General features: G+C 41.0%; 1 protein-coding gene across 6 annotated transcripts in view; it reads left to right on the forward strand.

Moving 5' to 3' along the window:
- The window catches only part of MAP7 (microtubule associated protein 7), a 163,997-nt gene extending 142,767 nt beyond the window's left edge, over positions 1–21,230 (forward strand). For all 6 annotated transcript variants that reach the window (XM_032651644.1, XM_032651649.1, XM_032651648.1 and 3 more), the window contains 10 exons: positions 5,337–5,452; positions 5,788–6,071; positions 8,360–8,570; positions 9,936–10,107; positions 10,347–10,448; positions 10,847–10,897; positions 11,002–11,059; positions 13,537–13,639; positions 17,662–17,885; positions 19,690–21,230. In XM_032651644.1, coding sequence (XP_032507535.1) covers positions 5,337–5,452; positions 5,788–6,071; positions 8,360–8,570; positions 9,936–10,107; positions 10,347–10,448; positions 10,847–10,897; positions 11,002–11,059; positions 13,537–13,639; positions 17,662–17,885; positions 19,690–19,700 — 1,332 coding nt within the window. In that variant the 3' untranslated portion in view covers positions 19,701–21,230. The remainder of the gene's footprint in view (positions 1–5,336; positions 5,453–5,787; positions 6,072–8,359; positions 8,571–9,935; positions 10,108–10,346; positions 10,449–10,846; positions 10,898–11,001; positions 11,060–13,536; positions 13,640–17,661; positions 17,886–19,689) is intronic.
- The last annotated feature ends 1,712 nt before the right edge of the window (positions 21,231–22,942 follow it).

Here is a 22,942-nt window from a genome sequence, read left to right on the forward strand (position 1 = left end):
TTTGTTTTATTTAAACTGTGTGTTATTTGGTAGCCGTTGAAATGTATAGACATTGTTCTGTGGTCTTCAGACGTTGTACTTTAGTCTTAAAGGACTTCCCAGTCCACCAGAAGATCTCATTGCCCCTCTCTCATGGCAATAGCATGACCCATGAGAGGCTGGAACAATTTTTTTCAATCCTAACTTCTCAGAGCAATTCAGATTTATAAAGCTGATGAACACCTGAAAGGATTTTGCTTCGACCTTTGAGGATAATTCAAGGTTGTGAGAGCTTGATGGCTTTGCCTACAGGCAGTTTTCTTTCAAGCGCTTCAGGCTTTCAGGAGTCAAGGATTAATTCATGATTGAATCAGACCTCCAGCCCTTCAAGCCAGAAGTGAAACTACCTTTGATGTCTGGGAAGTCTTCCATCATTAGCACTTTGGTGCCTCAGAGATCCTAGCTGTGGACAAGTAGCAATAGTTAAGCAGAACAGTTTTGGCCCCAAATGTTGGATACTTATTGGCTAGAGAAAAGCGTGTACCAAAGAAAAAAATACCTTGTTACGGATAAAAACAAAAATTAACACTCCAGGAGGGAAGGGTGAGAGGTGATCCTTGGCCAACAGATTAAATGAGAGGGATTTGTCATCATACGATCCAAAACCTATATTTTCTCACCGGTTTTGTTTTTGTCTTTTTAGTGCCTTCTTTCTGTATTTGATCTATTGGCTGTCTTTTCACTTCTTTGCGATTAAATATTTAGGCAAATACCTACTGCCAGAAAACGACTCACAAATCATTTATACTACAGAGCTGCACTGTAGAATTCAGCTGAGCACTTGAAAATGTGGCAAATGAGACTGACGGATCAAATTTGAAATTTAATTTTCTTTTAAGCAATTTTTAATTGTGACAAAAAACATACAACAAAATATACCATCTTAACTGTTTTTAAATGTGCAGTTCAGTAGAATTAAGTGTATTCACATTGTCATGCAACCAATCTCTAGAACTTTTTAAATCTTGCAAAATTGAAACTATACCCACTAAACAACAACCTTACGTCCTCCTCCCCCAGCTCCTGGCAACCACCATTTTACTTTCTGTTCCTATGAATTTGACTACATTAGATACCTCATACAAATGAAATCATACAGTATTTGTCTTTTTTTTTTTTTTTTCAGTACGCAGGCCTCTCACTGTTGTGGCCTCTCCCGTTGCGGAGCACAGGCTCCGGACGCGCAGGCTCAGAGGCCATGGCTCACGGGCCCAGCCGCTCCGCGGCATGTGGGATCTTCCCGGACCGGGGCACGAACCCATGTCCCCTGCATCGGCAGGCGGACTCTCAACCACTGCGCCACCAGAGAAGCCCAGTATTTGTCTTTTTGTGACTGGCTTATTTCACTTAGCATAATGTCCTTAAGGTCTGTCCTTCCACGTTGTAGCATGTGACAGGATTTCTGTTCTTTTTAAGGCTACTAACACTCCGTTGTGTGTGTGTGTCTATACATATATATTTCTGTATGTGTATATATACACACACATGTATACATGTATAGATGCACCACATTTTGTTAATCTGTTCATCTGTTGATGGACATTTGAGTTGCTTCTTCCTTTTGGCTATTGTGAATAGCACTGCTACAAACATGGGTGTGCAGATATCTCTTCAAGATCCTGCCTTCAGTTCTTTTGGATATATACCCAATTGTTGGATCTTATGGTAATTTTATTTTTAATTTTTTGAATAACTGCTATACTGTTTTCCAAAGTGACAATACCATTTTACTTACATTCCAACCAACAGGGTACAAGGTCTTCCAGTGTTTTCACATCCTCACCAATACTTGTTTTTTCATTTTGTTTTTTTTTCATTTGTTTTTTAAATAGTAGCCTGATAGGTGTGAGATAATACCTCATTATGGTTTTGATTTGCATTTCTCTAATCATCAGTGATGTTGAGCATCTTTCTATAAGTTTGTTGGCCATTTGTACATCATCTTTGGAGAAATATCTAATCAAGTCCTTTGCCCGTTTTTTAATCTTAAGTTTTTTAATCTTATTTTTAATTTTTGTTGTTGGAGTTATTTATACATTATGGATATTAATCCCTTATCAGATATATGATTTGCAAATATTTTCTCTCATTCTGTAGGTCGCCTTCTTACTCTGTTGATTATATCCTTTGATGCATAGGAGTTTTTAAGTTTGAAGTCCCATTTGCTTATTTTTGCTTTCATTGCATGTGCTTTTGGTGTCATATCCAAGAAATTATTACCAAATCCAGTATCATGATGCTTCCCATTTTCTTCTGGGAATTTTATAATTTGAAGTCTTACATTTAGGTCTTTAATCATTTTGAGTTCATTTTTGTATATGGTGTAAGGTAAGGGTCCAACTACATTCTTTTGCATGTGGATATCCAGTTTCCCAGCACCATTTGTTGAAAAGACTGTCTTTTCCCCATTGAATGGTGTTGGCACTCTTGTCAAGGATCCTTTGACCATATACACAAGGGTTTATTTCTGGGTGCTGTACTCTGTTTCATTGGTCTATATGTCTGTCTTTATGCCAGTACCACACTGTTTTGATTACCATAGATTTGTAATATGTTCTGAAATCAGGGATTGTGAGACCTCCAACTTTGTTCTTCTTTTTCAAGATTGTTTATTCAGGGTCCCTGGAGGTTCCATATGAGTTTAGGATGGAGTTTTCTATTTCTGCAAAAAATGATGTTGGCTTTTGATAGGGATTGCATTGATTCTGTAGATTGCTTGGGATAGTATTGACATCTTAGCAATAACAAGTCTTCCATTCTGTGAACTTTAGATGTCTTCCCATTTATTTGTGTCTTCTTTAATCTCTTTCAGCAATGCCTTCTAGTTTTCTCTGTAGAAGTCTCCCACCTCCTTGGTTAAGTTTATTCCTAAGTATTTTATTCTTTTTTTGATGCTGTTGTAAATGGGATTGTTTTCTTAATTTCCTTTTCAATTTTATTAAATTTTAATTAATTTAGATCTAAATTCAACTGCCTGCTATTGAGTACTTGAAATACGTTTTGTGAGACTAAACTTAACATTTAATTTTAATTAATTTAGGTCTAAATTCAAATAGCCAAATGTGGCTAGTGGCTACCATTTTGGACAGTGTAGGTGCAGAACATTTCTATCATCACTGTTCTCTTGTACAGTGCTGTGTTTGAATATCTGTTTATATTGTCTCTCTTGTGGGTTATTTGTATTCTAAACCTAACTTTAGTTGTAAAACTAAAGTCTTTGTCCTGCTGGTAAGTTGCCTAGACCACTGACATGGGCTTGCTGTGTGTGTTCCACCTTAGCCTTGTGGAACGTGTTAACAGGAAAGATTATTGTACAGACCACTGGCTGTTAACTCAGATCAGGATGAGAATCAGGAGCATCTTTACATGTGTGGAACTCAAATAGGTGATTGGGTCCAAGACCAGTGGAAAGATATTCAAAAGAACTAAGAGGGTAAAAGCATCTATCTACCTGCCTGGGAGGGTGTTATGTCAAATACTGAGCATTTTTCCAAACTGCTTCTCCCTGTTCCCCCTACTCCCTAAAGGTGATTAAAGGGAGGTCAGTTTTAAGAAAGAAGGAATTGGTTCAGTGGCACTTTAACAAAAAGAAGACTCTGAGGATTATACACTTTAATGTAGATTTATTCCCAGATGCCTGTCTTATCAAGGTGTAGATGATGACATTAGTCCCCAAATCCTCCACACAACAAATTACCTTTCCTGACTTATTTTCCCATTCAGGTCTCTCCTTGATCTGACTTTAGCCAAATTAAAATGTTTTGAGAAAAAGAAAGAAAAGCAACTCAAGGGCTTAACCCCAACCTCCCTCGGGAAGAGGCCTGTACCTTCCACTCTGGGGACTTGATCTGCCAGAGGCATAATTGCCATCCTGTACACCTATCAAGAGGGTTCCATATGGTGGCTGCTGCTTCTGCTACCCAAGCACTGCAGCTGTTCTCCAATAACCTGCCTCCTGCCCTCTACTACTGGAGACGGGAACAAAGGGTGGTCATGCGGCTGCAAGTGATATAGAGGTGGCACCCTGTGAAGCTCTTTCCTGCCTCATCCTTCATTTGTTTTATTTAGAAATTCTGGGGAGACATTGAGTATTATTTGACACTGAGATGTTTTTCTCCCACCTATAGCCCAGTCCCTCAACTAGGATGCTACTAAGAAAAATAGAAGCAATTAGAAGAGATGCTGAAGGGAACAAAAGGGGAGGGAAGAAAGAAGGGGCGTGATGTTTGAGCCAGGCAGAAAAGGAAAGAAAAGAAGGTACACGCCAGCTTATTGGCCCTGAGGCTAGGTGCTGTTCTGCCCCTTCCCTAGCACCCTCAGTCTGCTTTCCTGCAAGGATCCCACAGAGTGAAGGACTGACAGGCAACCACACAGGTCCCTCCAGCCAGCATCTGTTCCCATCCCAGAACACTGTTGGCCGTGTTTCAGATACTTGGAATGAGTACTTTCTCCCTTGCCCTGTGCCTTGTCTTTTTGTTTGTTTCTGTTTTGGTTTGGGGGGTTTTATTGTTTGTTTGTTTGTTTGTTTTTGTCTTCGTTGACTTGAGACTATCAGAACACTTCTGGGTTTCCTTTTGCCCATTTCTACCTAGGAAAGGTGTCACCTCTCTGGCTGAATTCCTAGTATGCAGTCATAGGAGGGCTGATGTTTTGGCCCAACCTCAGAGATTTCCATTTCATCCCTAATGAGGAAGACTAAAAATAGCTGAAATTCCTCACCTTGAACCTGACTTTTCCTTCAAGGGCAAGAGGACACTAAGTGAGGAAGGACTTGTTTGTATAACATCCGTATAAAGAAAAAAATGAATTAATGTCTGACATAGCAGACATGTAAATTAAAAAAAATAAACTGAGCTCTAGTGTGTTCCAGGGTTAAAAAAACAAAACAAAACTGCTTAAGAATTAAAAGAGATAAAGGTAGGGGGAATAAGCTGAAAGTGACCTTTATTTTGACATTTGTGTGGGCTAAACTGGACTATGAGAAATTTTGCTCTGGCTAGTTTTAGATACAAAGTATAGGTGCTTTCTAAAAGTGTGTTTTTGTTTTGTTTTTTTACAATGTAAGTCCAGATCACACATCCAGAACCTTCTTATTAGTGTCAGATTGTGTTAATTCAATTATAATGTTCAGTTTTAACCTAATAAAGGCCTTTTGTTGGGGTGGAATGGATATACATGGCAAAGGTTGGAAATTTTCCCAAAAGCCATTCAATGGATTGCAGCGCCACTGTTGAATACTGTGAATGTGATTGTCCCGCTCATGGAAAAATCTAATTATTGTGTTCCTCTGAACTTAGGGCTATAAAAGAGAAAGGGAGAGAGAAAACTTACCCTTCCACCTCACACCCGGCATCCGAAGGGCTCTATCTCCATCTCATCCCAAAGCCAGATCACCAGCTTCCTCCCGACTTTGGTAAGTGAAATGTAAGAGGCTGGCAGGGTCGTTCTACGTTGGAGAATTAAGAGCCTCTGTCCTCTGAAAAGAAACTGTTCTCCCCACACTGTTTGGCCTTCACTTGGAGAGTAATATTTTTCCTCAGAGGAAAGAAAAAAGAAACCTGGAATGAGCCTCTAAAGTGAGTACTTCTGCATTTGCCACATAAAAGACACATTCACACAGCTAAATATCTTCATTTCTCTTCCGTATTGGTGTTCCAAGACTATTACATGGTGGAGGTATGGGGAAAGGAAGGTTCTGGCAAGCCTGTTCTCATGTGCCCCTTCCTCTTTACTTTGTTTGTTGCCCAGGCTCCCATCCAAGTCCTTTCCCCACTTGCCTGGCACCCCCAGACCAGCATCCTCCATGCCTCCTGGACCAGTCAAACCTGCCCCTGCTCAGGTCCGGCCCCCCTCGCCCGGCAACATCCGCCCCATCAAGAGAGAAGTCAGAGTGGAACCTGAGAGAAAAGACCCTGAGAAGGAACCTCAGAAAGTTGCCAGTGAGCCCTCACTAAAGGGCAGGGCACTTTTGGTGAAGGTAGAAGAAGCCACAGTGGAAGAGGGGACACCTGTCGAACCAGAGGTCGCTCCTGGTAGGAATCCACTGACTCGTGGTGGAGTGTGGGTCGCTTGCTCTCTTTAGTCACTCTTCCTTTTTCTCCTGCACTGCTCTGACTTGGCTTTTTCTTTCTTTCTTTTTTTCCCTTGTCGGGCACTTGAAAATTTTACTCTAAGGCTAATCTGGGGAACTTTTCTTGAATATAATTTTCCTACATAGAAAGAAAGAATCATCCATCCTACGGCCTATGGTCAGAGCCACAGCATATTAATTCAGGTGTGGTTAACAACCACAAACAGGTATTATCACGCAGAGTCTTGGGTCAGGAATTTGGGAGCAGCTTAGCTGGGTTGTTAGAGGATGGCTCATGCACAGGGCTGTCGGCAGGTGACCTTCATTTCATGACACATGAACCTCTCCATAGGGCTGTTGGACGTCCTCACAGTCTGTCCACTCTGCTGGCTTCCCGCAGAATGAGTGAGCTGAGGGAGAGAATCATGAGGAGCCCACAGTATCTTTTATGCCCAGTCTCAGAAGTCACACACGCAGAAATCACGATTTCTTTTCTTTTTTTATTTATTCATTTATTTTTGGCTGCTTTGGGTCTTCGTTGCTGCCCACGGGCTTCCTCTAGTTGCGGTGAGCGGGGGCTACTCTTCATTGCAGCGCACGGACTTCTCATTGCAGTGGCTTCTCTTGTTGCGGAGCTTGGGCTCTAGGCACGCAGGCTTCAGTAGCTGTGGCGCACGGGCTCAGTAGTTGTGGCTCGCGGGCTCTAGAGCTCAGACTCAGTAGTTGTGGCACAGGGGCTTAGTTGCTCCGCGGCATGTGGGATCCTCCCGGACCAGGGACTGAACCCATGTCCCCTGCACTGGCAGGCAGATTCCCAACCGCTGTGCCACCAGGGAGGTCACAGAAATCACGATTTCTGTCATACTATTCGTTAGAAGCAAGTCACTAGCTTCAGCTCACACTCAAGTTGGGGGGATTAGCCTCCATCTTTTAAAGGGAGGATTTTCGAAGAATTTAGGGAAATATTTTTAAACCACATCTATAATGTTTCAAACTGTAGAACCCTGCCCCTACCTCAGACCTATTGAATCAGAATACGTGGTGGATCCAAGGACTCTGAAGGATACTAAGCTCATCTGTTGACTCTTGTGCAGGATTGCCAGATAAAATAGAGTGGCAGTTATCCTGTGTGTACTGGAGTTTGGGGACCACTGGCTTAGCGTATGTGATTGACAGAGGTCAGAATTTTTTCCAAAAGACCCAGTGGATCTCATCTCTACCAGGTTAACCAGATGCTGTTTAGAAGTTTAAAATCACCTGGAACTAGAAATTCAGTGTATCTTGTTGAAAATTGTCTTCATTCAAGAGTTTTATCTTTAAGACTTAATTTGAAGATACAGGGTGGGGGGCAAAGAAAGAATAGTGACTCAAGACAAATGATAGTATAGTAAGGGAATGGACGAGTCCAATACCTGTTTGCATGGAAAGAGGGAGAAGAGAAAGGCCAAAAAGTGTCCTGAGGGCAAAGAAAAATCTGTGGGAGCAGCAGGAGAAATGCAGATCTTGAAAGGAGGGTCTGGAGTGGTCAGGTGCCAGGGATCACAACTCACCATGGTGCCTATGGCAGGGGTGCCCCAGCCCCCTAGGTCCTTTTCCTGAATCCAAATAAGGTCAGAGAACTACTCTCATCTTGCATGTTGGCATCAGAACTGGCAGTGGAGACCTGCAATGTCTAAGGAGCACAGGTGCCATCTCCTGAAGAGGCTCTTGGTTCCTCCCTCCTCAGACCTGGAGGCAGCTCTGGGTAGACAGAAGAGGCCTCTTCCTTGGTCTCTTCCCGCCTGAGTCCGGGCTCAGTGGTATGGACGCTGGGCATGGTCACAGAAAGGCTTGAGTCCTCTAGGGATGAATAGTCACTAAAGAGAAGGAATTTTTTTTTTAACGTAATGAAAGGCAAATGGAAGAGCTCATCTTCCTTTTTCCTGGGGTATAACTTCCCACAGAACCTAACATGAGTTTCTATACTTAGTACACATTCGATATATGTTGTTAACTGATTTAACTTGTATAAAAATAAGGCTTGGTGACAAAGTGTCAGCTTCGGATGTCTCACTTACACACGCGGCTTTTTGTTATCTGTTGCCCGGTTACAGATAGAATACAGTGAAACCGTGAGAACGCGCAGTAATAAACATTCCCTTTTCTTTTATAGCGATGAATTCGAGGCCTGGGGTGCGGGGGATGCTAGTTTTTGTGTTGTTCTTTGGCTTTTGTTTCCAATTGGTTTTCTCCTTGTACTTGTTTGTACAGCTGCTCCGGAGGCAGCCTCAGCACCAGCCTCCGCTCCAGCCTCCACTCTGGCCCCTTCATCCACTGTGACTGCCATTGCTTCTCTGAAGACCTCTGCGGGCACCACTGACCCGGAAGAGGCCACGAGGCTTCTAGCTGAGAAGAGGCGGCTGGCCCGAGAGCAGAGAGAGAAGGAGGAAAGGGAGAAGAGGGAGACGAGAGAGCTTGAAAGGTAAAGGAGTGACACTGCTCAGTGACACCCTGGTGACACCTTGGATTAAGTCTTCAGTCAGGGAGAAGAGGTAACGGTGGTGTTGAAGGTGAATCTATTTAGTTGTTTCAGAATTAGTCTCCCCTGGTATCCACTGAGCGACTTCTGTAAGCCACGTTTTCTTATTATAATGACACTGCAACAAAACTGATGGAGAAGGGGATTTTTTTTGTTTTCGAAGGACTAGGGAGAAAGGTTTAAAGAAAAAAAAATCATCCATATTTTTACCAGATTTCAATAATTGTGTACATTTTGGGTCACCCTTTCCAGTCTCTGAACAGTGGGTGGGCGTATGTACATGCATAAATACATACATACGCACATAGATTCGCATAATTGTAACCACAGTAGAGGTACAGTTGTGCAGTCTTAATTTTTTATTTAACGTATCTCTCATCTCCATGTTTCCTCATTATCTTTCTCATTATCTTAAAGCTGCATATCAACAGCTCATGTTTTCTTCCAGATAGTATTCCTCTCAGAGGGTAGCTGCGTGAGACAGTTAAGTGCCCCATGACTGCCTGCCAGACAGTATGCCAGGGGCAGTTTGCTTAGTTGCCCCCCTTCCGGAGCTAATAAGGCTAATGACAATATAATTGTTCTTCAAATAAGCAGAACTGCCTCTCCGGAAAGGACGGCAGCCCCAGTGCTGGGCCGCCATCTTGGACATGCCCTACCCTTGGTCCCAACAGGGAGCTTACGTGGTCCATCTTGTCCCTGTACTGAAACAGAACATTATAACCTTTATTTACGTACAGAGATTTGGAGGGGAGCGTTAAATTCGTTACTAAAAGTCACATTATTGGATTAAACAGATCTCAGCCTTTAAAGATATATTGCAGATCCTTTAAAAAAAAAAAAAGAAAACAAAACAAAACAGGGGCTTCCCTGGTGGCGCAGTGGTTGAGAGTCCGCCTGCCGATGCAGGGGACACGGGTTCGTGCCCCGGTCCGGGAAGATCCCACATGCCGCGCAGCGGCTGGGCCCGTGAGCCATGGCCGCTGAGCCTGTGCGTCCGGAGCCTGTGCTCCGCAACGTGAGAGGCCACAACAGTGAGAGGCCTACGTACCGCAAAAAAAAGAAAGAAAGAAAGAAAGAAAACAAGCTCTCCTCAGAATATGAGTGGATACATTCTGCTTCTGTTTCCCACGAGGCAACGGGAGGCTGGGAAGGGGAGGAGGAAGGAGAGAGGGTGGCTTCACGTGTATCAGTGGATGCTGTTGGCCAGACCTCCCAACAAACTGTTCTCGCGGTAACCACAAACTCGATCGCGCCTTGCCAAGGAAGTCCCCTCACGTATCTTCGTCTTGTTTTGTCTTTTTCCAGACAAAAGCGAGAAGAATTGGCCCAAAGGGTGGCTGAAGAGAGAACCCGCCGAGAGGAGGAGGCCCGCCAGCTGGAAGCTCAGCAAGCCAGGGAGAGGGAAGAGCAGCTGCGGCGGCAGGAGGAGGAGCGGGCCCGGCGCGAGCGGGAGGAGATGGAGCGCATCCAGAAACAGGTAGCGGGGGGCCAGCTCCCGCCCGGGAAGCAGGTCGGCGCAGCCCTGGCTCAAGATGGGGCAAGGGGCAGTCCAGATGGGAAGAGGAAGCTGTTGAGCGTGGGGTTAGGAGTGCTCGTGTCTCCCCCGTGTGCGCTCGTGGTCCTCGCGTTCTCCGTCCTCGGGCGCCCCGGGACCTTGGGGGCAGCGGGCACAGCCGGCCTGTGTGTAAGAAGCAGATACAGACTTCCCGTTTTCAGAAAGAAGAAGAAGCTCGTGTTCGGGAAGAAGCAGAGAGGGTCCGGCAGGAACGGGAGAAGCATTTCCAGAGAGAAGAGCAGGAGCGCCTGGAGAGGAAGAAGGTAGTTGCGCCTCTGCCCCCGCAGCCTGGCGCCCTCGCTGCTCTTGATTCTGCTTAGACTGAAGCCAGCTCCAGACCAAGAGACTAGCTCACTGCCATCAGAAAACAAAAGTGTCCTGCCCATTCCAGGTTAACTAAAGCAGCTCTCAGTATTAATGTTCTCCTCCAAAGAAATCGCTCTTGGTGTTTCAGGCTTCACCAAAAACAGTTGCTTCCAATTCATGCGACTTAAGCCAATTTCAACTTCTTTGAGTAACTCCAGTTAAGACAAAGACAATTATATTTTCCCAAAATAATGGACATGTTTCAGTGCCCTGCTATTTGCTTAGTCAGTGAAATGCGCCAGGCTAGCTTTCTTTCCATATCTAATGTGTTTGCTCAATTCTGCCTTTTTTGTAGAGGCTTGAGGAGATAATGAAAAGAACCAGAAAACCAGAAGCTTCAGATAAGGTATTGAGATGGCCTTTTTTTTAACTATTCTTAATGACTTTTTTTTTTTACTTTCATTTGTAATTTTAACATTAAAAAGTCTTTTTTTTTTTTTTCTTTGTTAGAAAACCGTTGATCAGAGAAATGGAGATATAACCAAGGGAGCGCTCATTAGAGAAACAGGTATTTATTTCAGTGAACTCAAATCAATACAAATATAGAATTTTTTAATTTATTCTGTGGAGGTCAAGATAAACATTGATTTAAAATAAAAATACTCATTGACTCACAGAAGTTTAGGTGTTTCTCATCTAGTCCACAAATAATCCCCTTTATCTAAAAATCTCTAGCATTTCTAGCAGATTTTTTTCACATTTGTTTATACTCTAATGGAGTATTTAATATCTTAAGTCATTTTAATTATATATATATGTCTATATATCTATGTGTATGTATGCCTCTATAGATATGTATACACACGTATATGTGTATATACACACACGATTAGAAGAATTTTCTGAGTTTATAAAATTAAATTTCATTTGTCATTTACTATCTGCTAAAGGAATCTGTGTTTATATTTGCTATTAAGGACATTAAATTTAAATATTTTGACAACTTGTACTTATGGCATTTCTCAGAAAAGGACTTAAATGTTATTTCTTTTAGTTCTGACTTCAGAATAGAGTTAAAATTTGAAATTTGTTGAAATTTCATTAGAAAGTTGTTCATATGCCATAGGCTTTGGACAAAGATGATTAATTTCTTGGTGATTTTAAACCAAATTTGGTGTATATAAAAATAAAATTTATCTTAGTGTTTTAGTACTCACACTCAACTAATATTTATTAAATGCCTTCTTTGTGTCAGATACATCTGCATACATTTTCTTGTTTAATTTCCATTGCAGACCTGTGAGATAGGAGATGCTTTATCTTGGAGTAAGCAGGCATTTTCGGAAAACTTTTGTGTGCCAGGCCCTTTTGTAGGTGCTAGGATTCAGTGTGAGCAGGTCAGCCGAGGTCCCTACCCCCCCCACCCAGGAGAACTCAGATTGAGTGACAGGCCCAGCTCGCACAGCTGGAGTCCAAGTCACCAGCTTGTAATTTGGCTCCTTCCGTGATTCCACATGGTCTTCATGATTGTACATACAGGTGGTCGGTCAATAATTCATTATGCGGTCTTCCTCTTTCCTCATCTGCAGTATCAATATGAAAAGAAAGGACCAGAGATACCTCAGTTTCTTTTACTGTTTATTATAGACTGGAGTAAAGATCAAATGAAATGATTTATGTGAAAGAACATTCTCTGTTCTGGGGTTTTCAAATGTAAAATACTGGTATTTGGGGATTTGGTTTTACTTCAGTCGAGGCTATCCGAGTTCCTCTATGTCATAATCCCTTCAGTGTGGGGCTTTTCATTCTCTTTTAAAGATGCCCTAATTACATTTGTTTGGAGAATAGCCTAATGGTTGCATATTAACCCCACTGCATTTTTAACAGGTTGCCTCCAAGAACGTTGTGATACATTTAGGCTTAAAGCAGGCACGGCACCCAGTAAGTCATCGGAATGAGCATTTTGGAATGTAAATAACACCAACCCAGGATTATTTGAGGAGCCGATGCTGTAGTTTGTACATGGCCGGGCTCCTTGTTGGTTTTTTTGTTTTTCCATGTGTCTTCTTCCTGCTAGTCCCCTATCAATTCTTTCGATTATTCTTGGTACCTCAATTCGAGAATGAACAATGGCCGGAAGGAAGGTGCAACTTGTCAGTCATCACACCTGTGTTTATCAACTCTCATAATAAATTTGGTTTGAGCTAATAGTGCTAAAACGAGGCCTGAGGATTATCTAACATATGTTCCTCTTCTCCTGGCCCCACATTTGGTTGAGGACTGAATGGTATCACCAGTGCTCCAAAGAGAATTCTAGGCTGGGCAGGCAGGTGAGTTTACAGACCTATCAGAAGTCTTCTCAGAAGATTCCTATTACCAGCTTTGCAAATTTTGGCAGCTTTTAAGTTATTAGTCTCTTCTTCTTAAGACTTTACGTAAACCTGGCCCAGATTTTAAAGTCAGTCATCGATATTGTTTGCTCACGCTAGACTCCAGTGGGGAACATTGAATGACTAGGTAGCACAGTTAGGTACAGTTCACTGGCCTTCCATGCATGAAATCCCTACCATTCTTAAGTGGAACTAAAACCGAATTTTCCAAAATATTTTTCATCACTTAGGGTATTTCATGGTGATTTGCTCCAAATCCTTCAGTAATAATTTGTTCAGCATCGGCCTGACCAAATCAACTTACTGTTATCTTCATCAATTGCTTTGGTTTCAGTATTACATACTTTTTTGTCCAAAGTCAGTTTGGTGCAAGCAGAGATAATCACAGCACTGATTTCCACCCTTACAATGTGCTGGGCAGTGTTCTAAGTACTTTGCATGTGTTAATACATTTAATTCTCACAGTAGCCTATGAGTTAGGTACTATTACTATCCATGAGGAAACTGAGGCACAGAGCGTTTGTGGCTTGCCCAGGGTCACACAGCTGGTAAGTAGCAGAGCCAGGACATAAATCCAGGCATTCTGGCTCCTTGGGTTTGGGTTTGATAGTAGAGTAGTAGTAACCCTTCGTTCCATCTTCTTTGCCATGTCCAGCGGTATCTGCACTTCCAAATATGACAAACTCTCCAGGACAAGGAGAACCAGCAGCCAGCCCCCATGTGGTTACCTCACACCAATCAGAAGTGACTGTGGAGAGGTGAGTTAGACAACTGCGGCCTTTCTTACTGATGCACACGACTGTTTTTGCCCCACCAATCCCACCAGAATTTTCTGGGGCCAGACAGAATTTGAGTTTTAACATGAAGATTTATTGAGGTTCATTAATGTTTGGTAGAGCTAGTAATTCTCTAATCTGAGAACAGGAAAATGTCTTTTTTTCTTGAATCTCTAAATATGACGGTGAGGTTTTTGTGTGGCTATCCAAAAAAATTACAGGGAATAATTTGTTACTTTCCTTTGTATGTATTTGGCATGATCCTGGACCATCTTCACACCCTTTGATGATATACAGCAGCTGTATTTTCACTGTATAGAATATTATAGTGAGTCACAGGTTTGTTCCTTGGTAAAAGTAATTTAGATGCCAGTATTTCTTTTACTAGTAGTAGAGCTTCTTACTGAGGAAACAGATGGTGGCTAACAATAGTTGAGAAGTGTGGGTTAAAGAAAGATTGCCTTCCTGTTCCCTTGCATTTATACTGACAGTGTTGTAAGAGTGCTCTCAAAACTGAAAATGAAGGGTAATCATAGCCTGTGCCGAGAAATCCAGTCATAAAGAACTTGTAGGAATATTTATAATAATGTTCAAATTTTTCAGCTGCAACTTTTTATTTATCAGAATTTACTGAATTATGAGTTCTGTCTCTGATGCCAGGGTCTTTGCTACCATAAGAGAATTGAAGCTCCTGAAATTAACTTTTTTAATAGATAGAAAAATGTCTTTTAAGATCTAAGATCTTTTTTTCTTCCAGTTTTACTGAGATATAATTGACATACAGCACTGTATAAGTTTGAGGTATATGGCATAATGATTTGATATACATAAATTTTTTTCTTAATCTAAAAACACATACTATACAACATTTTATATTGTTGGAAGCCATGAAAAGACAAGTTGTCCTAAGATGGACATCCTAAAATATCTATAAGTCATAAGGTATCTATGTATATCTGTCTGGGACAGTAAAAATTTTTTTTAATTTGCCCAGTATAATACCAAAGAAAATAATTTTCCTAAGAGAGATTTTAATAAGCATTTGATTATGTTTAATAAATTTATTGTCATAAGTACCCAAGAGATATATTAAGTGGTATTTCATTTTTTTAGTTATAGTTTGATTTTCAAATAAAAATACTCATTTCCAACTACTATAATTTATGGCATTTAATTCATTGATGTCAGAGATTTTTAGAAAAGGATAAAAAGTACCACAGAGAACCCCATTATTATAACAAGGGATAGGTTTTTTAAGCCACTGATAATTCTCTCTGAGGAATAAAATTAGCTTATACTTTAGCTGACTCTCTTCAGTGGTAAAATCAAGTGATTACTCATTGTATAAGAACCTGAAACATATCTTCAAGAGTCTTGCATCCAACTTCAACCTCCAGAGAGAAGCCAAAGAAGGGGAATTCAAAAGCCGATACTTGTATCTTAAGAGGACACACAGATCCATAAACCCTAACCCCAGCAACTTCAGCTTCAGTTTTATAGTTTCTGCTGGTCACAGTGTCCTCTGAACATTTAATAATTGTTCATCCAGAGCATAGGGCATGATTATTCCTCTAATTGCTAACACCTAAGAATGGGTGGGGTGGTTGGGTAAGAGTGGGAGGGGAAATGAGGTCAGCTGTTGATTCAAGCCTGGGGCTGGCGTTGCCATTACAGCTTGTCAGCGCACGCAGGCCTGGAAGGTGACGGGAGTTGTCATGGTCAAGGAACAAGGGCTTTGAAGATGCATTTCTTTTGCCAAAACTTCTACTTAAAAATCTCTCTGGGATGGGAACCAAAACTCTTCCCCTGATTACAGAAAGCCCATTGGTACTGGGAAAGAGCAGGAGGAAGGGCGTGACGGCGCAAGCACTAGAACGGCGGGTATTAGGACGGGGTGTGTGTGCGAGTGCACACGCGCTGATGTAGGCTACTGTGATGCCGAGCCTCTTCTCCCCTCCTTAGTGAAATAGCGGAAACGCACCATTATAGTCTGAATCTGTATAATATTTTTATGTTCTCTTCCACGGCACTTTTACAAATAATATTTTCAACATACCCTGCAATACCTTGTGAAGCACTTAGGTCAGGCATCTTTATTTTTTTTTCTAGAAGAAAGGGTTTAATAATTAACAAAAAATACCATAATACCCAAATCAGAAATGTTTTAGAATATGTTCCACAAAGTCAATGTATCTCACTGACTGGGGAAAGTAAACTATTTCCTCAATAGGGAAAAAAAAAGCAAAGATTCCTTAAAAAAAAAAAAAAAACAATGGAAAGATTAGATGTCTACTAGCTTCATTTTCACCATTTGGGAAGGAGATGGAAAAAGACTAACTTAGGAAAGTTCAAGTTGTTGTCATTACTGCCAGTAGAGACCTGACTTTCTGATCTCTTCCATAGATCTCTGTCTACAGGTAAACATTGTTTGTGATGAGTGTGTATTAGAAGTTAAAACTGTCATGATTTTTGTTTCACATTTTTAGTCTTATTAATATTTTCCAGTTGAAAATTTTAACTCTAGAATTTTGTCAAATAGGGTCATTTTTTATACATGAGCCACTGAACAAATTATGCAGTTTGCAAATATGTTTACTGCTGCAGTCAGATCAAGTGAACAATAAAATTAACCTAGCATTCATTTGGTGCACAGGCATTGTTTTGCTGCATTGTAAAGCATAATAATGAACATATAACCTAACGGGCTGCCTATTTGGTTATGGAGTGTGTAAAGGGAGTGAAAAACCTAAGAGAGGGACTTCCCTGGTGGCGCAGTGGTTAAGAATCTGCCTGCCAACGCAGGGGACACGGGTTCGATCCCTGGTACGGGAAGATCCCACATGCCATGGAACAACTAAGCCCGTGCGCCACGACTCCCGAGCCCACGAGCCACAACTACTGAGCCTGCGCACCACAACAAAGAATAGCCCCCGCTCGCCGCAGCTAGAGAAAGCCCACGCACAGCAACGAAGACCCAACGCAGCCAAAAAAAAAAAAAACCCTAAGAGAAACTATAGGTAGAAACTAAGAATTTGTTGGCCAGTTAAATGTAGCTCAAAGGGCTTCCCTGGTGGCACAGTGGTTAAGAATCCGCCTGCCAATGCAGGGGACACGGGTTCGAGCCCTGGTCCAGGAAGATCCCACATGCTGTGGAGTAACTAAGCCCATGCACCACAACTACTGAGCCTGTAAGCCTAGAGCCCGTGCTCTGAAACACGAGAAGCCACTGCAGTGAGAAGCCCGCGCACGGCAACGAAGAGTAGCCCCCGCTCAACATAGCTAGAGAAAGGCTGCGTGCAGTAACGGAGACCCAGCACAGCCAAAAATAAATAAACAAAATAAATTATTAAAAAAAAAATGTAGCTCAAAAATCCAAGATATTAACCATGAATTAATAAGAATAAGGTGGGGTCAGAGGCAGATTTAAGGGGCAAAGATGAGAAGGTTGGTCTTCAACAATTTACCTATAAAATTATGCACATGTTTTAGGAAGCTGGAGACATCCAGGAAGGGCTGGAATTTGAATAGCTGGGACTATAAAAAATGGCATTATGAGAAAAACATGGGACCAGAGACCACGCATTCAATCTGGACTGTCTCCCAGTAGTTGTGTGACTTGTGCAAATTATCCCCCCCTATAATCCCCTCATCTTTGAAGTACAGATCCTAATAAGGGCTACTCTTTATAAGACAAAGAGATACAAAATGCCTGCAGTAGACAGGCATGTTAAATATATGTAGAACTGTTGATGATGAGGATCTATTCTAATTGATAACTTGGACCATTTGATAAGTTTTATTTTTAAAAGCTGTTTTTTTTTAAATAAGAATTTAAAGTACAAATATGTCAGAATTCACCATTTTTGTTAGTAATGATGAGGTCAATCATTCTAGCCTTTCGATTGTAAGATTATAAAAGTATTTATTATAAAACAGTTTGTCCTAAAAATGTTTTCCAGTTTTAATACTAACTCCTTTTGATTTTGATGTTTCAAACTCCCTAGTACTCCCAATTTGGAAAAACAACCAAATGAAAATGGAATATCAGTTCAGAATGAAGATTTTGAAGAAATTATAAATTTACCCATTGGATCTAAACCATCCAGATTAGATGTCACCAACAGCGAGAGTCCAGACATTCCCTTGAATCCTATTTTGGCCTTTGGTGATGAAGGGACACTTGGGACCCTGCCTCAGGTAGATGGTGTTCAAACACAGCAAACAGCAGGTAAGCTTGCCTCGAACTCCCTTCAGGAATCATCAGAAATAAATATGTGACACCCAAGAGGGATTGAACCTTCTGCTGTGTGACTGTGGCACACTTTGTCCTTAAGGGACCAAATAAGCCACGTGGAAGAGATTGTGCATGGGTCATTAGAAGTTGAATTTTGAGTTGGGTTGGGCAACTTCTAGGGCCCCTCTTGTTCTCCCACTCAGTGTAGAAATTCGGTCCGCAGCACCCACTGGGTATCCGTGGGCCTCTCCTCACGGAGCGGCACTCATTGCCCAGTGGCAGTGCTTCATATTGCGTGCCCAGATCACGCTTCATATTAAGACAGACGACCTTAACTGAGTTGCCATTGAACCTAGTTCTGTCCACTAGAGAAAAGATTTGTTTGGCTTCTATTCCATCTTTCTCAGCTCTTCAGACATTTTAAGACTGCCAACATGTTCTCCCACCATTTTTCTCTCATTTGGGTTTAGCAACCTGGGATGATATACTATTGTCCTTTGTAAATGTAATAAGATAGTTACAATTTAAGGTAATGCGACTAATATTCCAGACTTGGAGCATACTGAGCCCAAGGGCCTTCCATCCCTTGTTGAGTGACCGTAGCTGTTGAAACTGCAAGTGACTCTCTTATACCCTGTCTCTGGAACTCACACTTAACCTGAAGTCATTGTGCAAAAAGAACAATAGCTTTACAGGACCCAGAGAAATAACAACATAAAAAAATTACCAGTGCAGTGCTCATAGTAACTCAACAGCACAGTCCCCTCAGTGTCAAGAACAAGTGGGATAATCCAGCTCCATGTCTTTTCAAACCTCTTTGATTTCTATCAGCTTCTCTCCCAGCACCTCACTTTCATGTATTGACCAGCATCTTTTTATACTGTTATGAAGAGAGCCAAGCAAATTCAGGATGTTTATAGATGAGTCGGTAAAGCATTATTTGTGGTCAAATTGTTTTTGTCATTTAGATTCCATCTGTGCACTTTTAACATATTTCCCACTTTAAAACTGGTTGAAAAAGCCAACTTTGAACCTCCTATCCAAATGAAGCTAGTCTTTTTTCCTTCTCTAATATACTGACCTGGGGAGTGTAACTTCCTTTTAGTGATCTACTTTTCTAGATTGTAAAAGGAAGAAGGTCCAGCTGTCAGTGGAAGCTATAAAGCCTGACATTCTGACTCTTAAGCCTTTGAGAACAATCTGATTACCTGTGTGTTGGTGGAAACATTCCTGGTACAGCTTCCTGCTTTGTCATGTCACAGATTCAGAGAGATGGAAGGAACATTCAGATGACTTCCTGCTTCATTCGCCAGGCTTTAAATCACCTTTTGATGTACCTGTCGTTTCATTCTCACTCTTCCATACCTTCTCTAAGAACATAGTCCAGTGTCTGTGATATTAAGTGGTGTTAGGTTTCTTTTGTGGTCATGACTACTTATCGACCAACATTTATGTAACCTCCAACGTATGGTTGGAACCCCAAGTATAGGGGACTGAGGATTCAAGACAAATGAATGTAAAGTCCCTGTTCTCAAAGAAAAGTACAGTTGACTTAACGCAGTTTGGAAAAGGAAATGATATATAGCCTAAGTTAAAGAAAAGGACATGTTTTCCTATTAGTGGTAGAATTCACTTACATATAAGACCACGGATCCTGATAAAATTGCCTATTCTTATATAAGACAATGTATATAAAAGCATGGTAAAGTTTTAGGAGTGTAAGATATTACTGTAGTATTCTTTAAGATTTTAGATAAATGTCATATTAATCTGTTCTTTTTTCTGTCTCCTAATATAGAAGTTATATGAGCATTTCTTCTAAAGAACCAAAGCAGAAATTTAATAAGAATTTCTACAATTAATGGAATTCCTTCCATGCTACAAAGGAGCATCTCCCCTTCCCCCGTTTTCTAAAGGTTTCTTGACCATCATTTTGAAAAGACTTTATTAAAACCAGCTAAAGACAACAGACTGGATAGCTTTTCTAATAATTTTCGCCAATAGAGAAAAAGAAATCCTCCCTTGTTCTTCAGTACTTTAAAATAGCTTTTTCCAGTGTGCTCCTTCTTAGGAAATCAATATTTTTCTGCATTCTCTAAAAGATGAGAGCATTTGGCTGTAAAAGAAATGGGCCGAGTAGGCATGATTTTTCACATAGATATTTTGGACTTTAAAAGCTAACATGTAAAATTGGCACAAAAATTTTTACCTTTTACAGTGTAATACTTGAAATATAAGTACCTCTTGGTTCAACAAGTAGAGTGAATAGGAGAGATGTTTAAATTAAGCCTGTTTGTTTAAATATTATATTTCAAAGAGCTCTATTTGTAGAGGCAGATTACCAGGTTCTTGTAAATGCAACTTGTACGTGGACATTCTGCAAACCCCACTGTCCCATTCTTCTTGCATCTCCTTTTGCAAAACATACTCAACAGTTTTAAAATGTGAAAAAAAAGAACATTATTTTTTCAGAGCAAGAAAATAATTTACTGTCCTCTTAAATAATGTATTTATAAAGTTTTTTTTAGATAAACTAATCAAATAAATTAGAACAATGTGACAACGTTGCAGAATTTGATTTATGAGATGCATTCCTTATGTTACCATGAGAGAATGTTGTTGATGATTCAGGGCTATTTCTGAAGTCTGTTTATTGCTGCTGTCCCCAGTGATGGTGGGACTTACCTTTGCCTTACCTGATCACAAATTATTTGGAGGTGGGGGAGAATAAAGATTTAATATTTCTTTAAATAAAAAAGAGAATTTGGTTTTGCTCGTTTAAGAGCAATGAAAAAATGATGGAATGTGGACTGTGTTTGGCACCCAGGACACGGCAGGATGATACCTTCATGAAGGTCCTTGTTCTGCGTGGCATCCATCAGCTTTCACCCTTCATCCTTCTTCACTTTCGCTGCTGAGCTTGGCTGTACAAACTTGCACTTTCATTTGATAATATAAATTCAATTTTATTTTACCATTTGAGAGACTACTAATAACTAAATACTGAAGGAGAGAGAACACTGAGGGAACGCATTTTTTTATTATGGAGTGTTTAAAAAAGGTAAACTTCTGCCACTGGAATGTGTTTTTATTCAAAGTGGGATTGATTAATCTAGATTGAATGAGGGGCTGTTCATTTATTGGACCATTTCCTTAAAATCCAAGCATACCGTCTTTAGTAACAGCTGTAATTTGTTAAAAACATTAATTTGGGGTTTTTCCCTATTCTCAGTTGTCCATGTACACATAGTCATATTAAAAGAAAAATCTGTTCAACCAAATTGTTTTTTTTTTTTAATCGACCTAGCATGAAGCACCAAATAAAATGTGTATGACATATTTTTACTTTTAGGTTTCTCATATGTTATAACTTCACTTAGGTTGATTCTTGAGTTTTCAAATTGTTCTTCATTTAACCTCAAACCAGCTTCCTCTGAACAGGCATACAGAATAGGTTGATTTAAAATTTAGAGCAGGAGTTCTGTTTTGGCTAGGTTTTCCTTTATTCATTTATATTTATCTTAAGCAATCGTTAGCAAACCGAATGCCTCTAAGTAATCAAGTTTTAATTAGAAGTGGTAGAAAATTGTTAACTCTGTTTTGTTAACTACACTGCCAGAGGATGACCTTGACCTTTACGATGGCTAGAATGCTTTCTGTCCAGCCCTTGAAGATCAGTATTCACCTACTGATCTTAAAGAGGTCCTCAGGAGGCACTACATTAAGGGAAGGTCTCAGGGATCAAATATGACCCTCTCCACGGAATGAGGGTGCATGGGCTTTTAGTTTCCTTTTCCACAACATTGCAGTCTGTTTTAGGCCAATTTAATCACCAGTCACAACAAGTTCATTTGGTAGATACCTTCCAGTAAAAGCTGGCAGCTAAGGCTATATGTTTCCTCCTGCATAACATCAGTACCTGGTGGTATATTATGATAAAAGCAAATCTAAAACAGAGTTTTAAGGGGAGAATGAGGGAATAAGGAGGCTGAGCAGGCCAGAGAGGTAAAAAACTGCAAAAAGCTGGAAGAGAGGTGCTGGTCCATGTGAAACTCATCTGGGTTTGTTGTCTCATCAAAGTTGGGCTCCTACCGTCTTGCAGAGGGTGGGAGATGGGGCCCTATATTCAGGTGTCAGCTGGAACAGTGTTTCTCATCCCTGCCTTTGCTAATGCTGTTGTCTCTGCTAATAATACTCTCCACTTGGTGGGAATGTTTGGAGGATTCCATGAGGTCTAGCATATAAAGATCTTAGCACCACGCTTAACCCATAGTAAGCATTCGGTATTTATTAACTAAATAAAGAGACTCATCCTTCAATATTTAGCTTGTGTTTCTCCCTTCAAGAAACCTACTTTCCTCCCAGAGTCTCACTCTAGGTTAGGTGCCCTTCCTCTTTTCTAATGCTAACTCTCCGAATATGCCTCTACCATTGTGCTTGCCACAATCTGTTACATTTATATTCATGATTCTCTGCCCCACTAGACTGAATCCTTGAGGGGAAAGACTTCTATTCATCTTTGTACAGTATTCCCAAATGTCCAGTGTGGTACCTGGTACCCATTAGGGACTTAGCAATGTTAATTGTTATAAAGGATGGATGCTGGCATGCATGCATGAAATCCTCATCTTGACTTTTTGACAGCTTTTGAATTATTGATTAGCCCTTTATTCTGGAATATCCTTTCTCCAGTGGATTTTGTATCAAATCAGAGGTCAGTTGCAGACAACAGAAACCACCACGGTATTTCCAGCAGAGGGGGATTTAAACACTGTTAAAATTGTTGGAAGGACTGAAGAGCATGCTCTAGACTGGGCCCTCAGGAATGACTCCCAGATCACAGCAGCTAGAACCCACTAGGAGAGCTACTACCTCTCCCACTCAGGAAGATGAGAATTCAGGAAGCCACCCCTGGAACCACTGAACATATTGCCTTTGCTGAGATCCAGAGATCAGGAAGCCACCACAACGGAACTTTCTGCTAGAGCCACACAAGCAAAACATGGATTCCCAGGCCTTTGCCTCTTGTCCCTCCGGAAGCTGGTGTGGGA

Source organism: Phocoena sinus, chromosome 12, assembly GCF_008692025.1.
Source record: "Phocoena sinus isolate mPhoSin1 chromosome 12, mPhoSin1.pri, whole genome shotgun sequence".
NCBI classification, from domain to species: Eukaryota; Metazoa; Chordata; class Mammalia; order Artiodactyla; family Phocoenidae; genus Phocoena; species Phocoena sinus.